This window comes from Sinocyclocheilus anshuiensis, unplaced genomic scaffold, assembly GCF_001515605.1.
Source record: "Sinocyclocheilus anshuiensis isolate Anshui unplaced genomic scaffold, SAMN03320099.WGS_v1.1 scaffold648, whole genome shotgun sequence".
NCBI classification, from domain to species: Eukaryota; Metazoa; Chordata; class Actinopteri; order Cypriniformes; family Cyprinidae; genus Sinocyclocheilus; species Sinocyclocheilus anshuiensis.
In genome coordinates this window covers 173383-178192 of record NW_015557156.1, presented here as the reverse complement: position 1 = coordinate 178192, position 4810 = coordinate 173383, and the positions used below count along the sequence as shown (strand labels likewise).

The 4810-nt window shown below is 38.0% G+C and overlaps 1 protein-coding gene across 2 annotated transcripts in view; it reads right to left on the bottom strand.

Moving 5' to 3' along the window:
- slc44a2 (solute carrier family 44 member 2 (CTL2 blood group)) overlaps positions 1–4810 on the bottom strand; it is a 23731-nt gene that overhangs the window by 10691 nt on the left and 8230 nt on the right. For both annotated transcript variants that reach the window (XM_016473396.1, XM_016473395.1), the window contains exons 2-6: positions 1866–1914; positions 1531–1604; positions 1307–1391; positions 1079–1163; positions 864–977 (exon numbers count right to left, since the gene is read on the bottom strand). In XM_016473396.1, coding sequence (XP_016328882.1) covers positions 864–977; positions 1079–1163; positions 1307–1391; positions 1531–1604; positions 1866–1914 — 407 coding nt within the window. The remainder of the gene's footprint in view (positions 1–863; positions 978–1078; positions 1164–1306; positions 1392–1530; positions 1605–1865; positions 1915–4810) is intronic.

Genomic DNA, 4810 nt, shown 5'->3' with positions numbered 1-4810 from the left:
AGAAGAAACTGAACAGTATTTATATTGTTTTTTACCTCTGATTTTCACCGGAATGCTTGAACTGTCCAGAGCGCATCCTGAGCGCGTTCAACAGCCGGTGCCTGACGCGTCTTCTTCTTGCTTTACGGCGGATCGCAGACTTATAAGTGCATTACCGCCACCTATCACTCAAGTGGACCATTGACACTCCTAATTGAGATTGTAGATAGAGTGTCAATGGTCCATTTGAGAGATAGGTGGCGGTAATGCACTTATAAGTCTGCGATCCGCCATAAAGCAAGAAGAAGAAGAAGACGCGTCAGGCACCGGCTGTTGAACGCGCTCAGGATGCGCTCTGGACAGTTCAAGCATTCCGGTGAAAATCAGAGGTAAAAAACAATATAAATACTGTTCAGTTTCTTGCACAGACCGATCGTTTCGTGTCTTTACACATCAATGTATCGTCACGAGCGGCAGGGTTTAATTTGGTTTTGTTTGTGTATGTTTTTTTTTACTCTCAAAGCCGTGATTCCCATTCACCTCCATTATAAGACTGACAGACTGCAACGGTTTGACATAAAAATCTTTGTTTGTGTTCTACTGAAGAAATAAAGTCACCTACATCATGGATGCCCTGGGGGTAAGCAGATAAACATCAAATTTTCATTTTTGGGTGAACTATCCCTTTAAGCATGTTGCTCGAGGACCTGGAAATTGATGTGTTTTCACAGCTGCTGTACAAATGGTTCTTTTTATGGTTGCTATTCTAAACCTTAAACCACTGTACGAAAACTAGGGGTGGGCACTATGATCAAAATGCTATCTACTGTAATAATTTTTATCATGATATCTTAAAAATGTTTTCTTTCCTGTCCAGAACTCACCTTGGTCATGTCAACTCCTTCCTTGCAGAATTGCTTGTAGTATTCCCTATCATCTTCCTTTCGTAAAGCTTTCACTAAAGTCATGAATTTATCGGGACATCTCTCCACACAGATCTGTCAAATGAACATAAAAACACCTGTAACATTCTGTATTGCAAATGTGTGTGACGAACACTATAGATACATAAGGTACTGCAAAAAGAGGTTAACCGAACCTGCGTGGTGGGACACTGAAACTCCAGCAGGACCAGAGGACTGGCACACTTCAAGATGTTGAAGTAGAACAGCAGGGGCTTCTTCCTGATTATTCAGGAAAAATGAACAGTCATGTCTGAGATACATCTGAGTAACAACCTCTTTAACAATTTAACCACAGAACTGCATTTAAAGTCTATTGTGATGGCAAAGTGAAACACAGTTTTCAAAGAAACAGCTTTACTCACTCAAGTGGGGAGCCGACCTGTCCACAAAACTGACCCTTACTGTCTGTCGGGTAAAGCACTTTCCGAGGGTCACCCTGAGACCATGCTGGAACAAAAGATACAGCGCTGTCAGTGTGGAAAGACAATAACTTGTCCTCTGAAATAGACACGGTTTAATGCTTTGTGCCATCTACATTTAGCAGCACTGTGCATACAAATGTGAAAATGAATAGACTGAAATGTACCCAGAATCCCAACTGCAAAGTAGCCCAGCAAGGCCAAGATGAACAGGATACAACAGAGAATGTCTGTGCAGCCCCTGTTCACCAAGAAAAGCACACACACTCAGTGCTACAACACAAATCTTGACATGGATGTTTATAAGATGAATGTTAAAATAAAAGTTTATAAAAATTACTGCAATTACATGTCTCAGACAGGGTTCTTATTTTAAAAATATTTTTTAAACCACAAAAAAGTCCTTACATATATATAAACTATAATAGTATAATAAATGACATTAAAATAACACTGATCTCAGATACGTATATGTAAATTTGGCTTATCAAGGTTGTCTCACCTGTTATAAATTGGGCCTTTAAATGTGGGGTCAAATTTCCTTGGATCACCTGTGAAGACATTGAAATTGTGTATTTATTTACATAATTTGTGGGCATGTCCAGAAATAAATGTAATAAGTTTCTTTCTATTTATCATGACTGAGATCATGATAACAGTATATAATGCGTCAAAATGTCGTTATTTTAGTGGAAAATTCTGTGAAAATATCTTTTGAATAATACAGTGAATTTCCATTTTCAAAGGTACTTAATCTTTGCTCTTACACCATGTTTCATCTCATGTAGTGACATTGTAAAGCAGTTCTGTCAACAGATAATAGCACAAATATATCTACCACGGTGTACACAGTATAGCAATTTCTACTGACCCATTTCTACCATCAGCGCCGCCTTACCACCCAGCCGTAGAGTAGGCACATATTTTCTCTTTCTGCCTCCTTTTGCTCAAAGCTGTTGATGCCAAATTGATAACAATGCAGGCTGGCTCCTGTTGTGATGAGGAAGCTGTGCTACCATACAAAATCATGTAGCGGGTTTTATAGGGCATGACCTCTTTCCAATTGTCTCAAGTGAAACGCTAAGTAGATGAGGCTAGTTCTGCTTCGTTTGCTACTGAATTAGACTGGGTATAAGGGTGTTTTGACACTGAAACTGATATGTGTGAAAGTATTTACACGTCACATACATCTGACACATCCTTCGGTCCTACATGGGTCGAGCATTAGCTAGAAAGCTGAACTATCAGTCATATTTAGATGATGCTGTGGTGTATTTGTCTAACTGAGCTGAATATTTGGCGTGTGTTTGTGAATTCTTCAGTCATGTGTGCAAGGCCTCACTTTCACTAAACTCGGCCAAGTGTGAATTTGGCAAAGCTGCAGTGTCTATTTAGGGAAGCAGGTTGGGCCGAGGAAGTGCATCCTGTAGTGGCTGAAGTAAATGTTATGAAATTCTTGTATTCAAGGCATGCTGCTCTAATCAATTCAATTTATTTAATTATGTTTGTCCTTTTTGTTGTATTGATTTAAGGAGTTTACTTATTTGCTTATATACGGTCAAAAACAGTATCTGAACACTTTTGGATACTTAGAAATGTATTAAAGGGATAGTTCACCCAAAAATGAAAATGTGATGTTTATCTGCTTACCCCCAGGGCATACATAGAGTGTCAATGTTCCGTTTGAGAGATAGGTGGCGGTAATGCACTTATAAGTCTGCGAGCCGCCGTAAAGCAAGAAGAAGAAGAAGACGTATCTGAGAACGCGCTCAGGACAGTCCAACATCAAATTTTCATTTTTGGGTGAACTATCCCTTTAATGTTACGGTATTGATCACATATCAAACCGAGGGACAAACAAATAATAGTGCAAAAATAATGCTTGTGCTTTTCAAATGATTCTAGAAGTGTCCAAATACTTTTTAAAACAATATATCTTTTGTTTCAATATATTAAACCCAACAGATATCTTTTTATGTGAAATGTTTTGTTGTCCATATTTAAGATTTAAAAGAAGTCTCTTTTGCTAATTAAGACTGCATTTATTTTGATCATAAAATATGATTATAATTTAAAGGGGTCATATGATGCTGCTTGTGTTTATGCGGTTTAAGATTAAAAAAACACATTCTTTTCCACATACTGTACATTATTGTTTCTCCTCTATGCCCCGCCTTTTTGAAACGCGTCGATTTTTACAAAGCTCATCGGTCTGAAAAAGCGAGGTGTGCTGTGATTGGCCAGCTATCCAGTGCGTTGTGATTGGCCGAATACCTCAAGGGTGTGACGGAAACGTTACGCCCCTTGCCACATTGTGATGATGCGCAAAGTTGTAGTATTTCCTCAGCAACCAGCACGGATCAGCTCCAGGCATGACGAAGCAGATATCGTCCTCTTTTGGAAGGCCAAACAAAGTAGTTTCGCTTTTACAACGAAGCACACAGCGTCTTTACGACATGGCAGCGGAAACAACAAAACTACAGTGAGAATAGGGCGTGTTAGAACGAGCCGTTTTAGGTAGGTGTGGCTGACTCTTAACTTTTATAAAGAATATCTCTTTGGATTTGAGACTTTAGTCTTTGCAACTTTACAGATCTTCTTTATGCACCAAGAGCTTGTAACAGTCTAAAGAGAAAGGAAAAATTGAAATCGCATCATATGACCCCTTTAAAAGAACGGTTTTCTATTTTAAAATGTATTTATTTTGGTATTTAATTAATTTTATTTTATACTGTCTAATCCTATTCATGTGGTAGTCACGCTACTCAAAGTTAAGCAGTTCTCTTTCAACTAAATAAATCTTTAGTAGTAATACAAATAGTAACGATTTATGCTCTACATCTCTAAAGAGTTTTTTTTTCTGCATTTAAAAGTAAGCATATTAAGCATATCTTCTCAATACTCTGAAAACGCCTTACTGATGAAAAAATTGAAATACCAAACCTTGTTTCCCATGATACGAGCCACTTCCCATTTGACCCTCTTTTCAGTATTTTTAGTCTTAATGTTTACAGTTATCGGCAGACAGTCTCTACAACACTTCCGACGTTTTGAAACAGGAAACTAGTCATGGTTCGCATCCTCAGTAATACGTCTTGACTGTTATTCTCAGAAAATGCACTTCCTTGACCTTAAATGTGTAGCATATTTACATATCATCCAAGTGGATGCTGCACACTGGTGGTGGTTGAGCAAGAGACCCCCCCACATGATTGTAAAGCGCTTTGGGTGTACAACAATACACAGTAAAGCGCTATATAAATGCATCATTCATTCATTCATTCATTCATTCACATATCATACTATGGTGAGAGAGCTTTTTATCTATTTATTTTTTTATAGCTGAAATGGTGTTGTTTTAATCGTTTTTATTTTATGATGTACTACCAAGAAAATTTTTACGGGCTCTTTCCACGAGCACTCAGAATGAAATGGACAAGTACATAA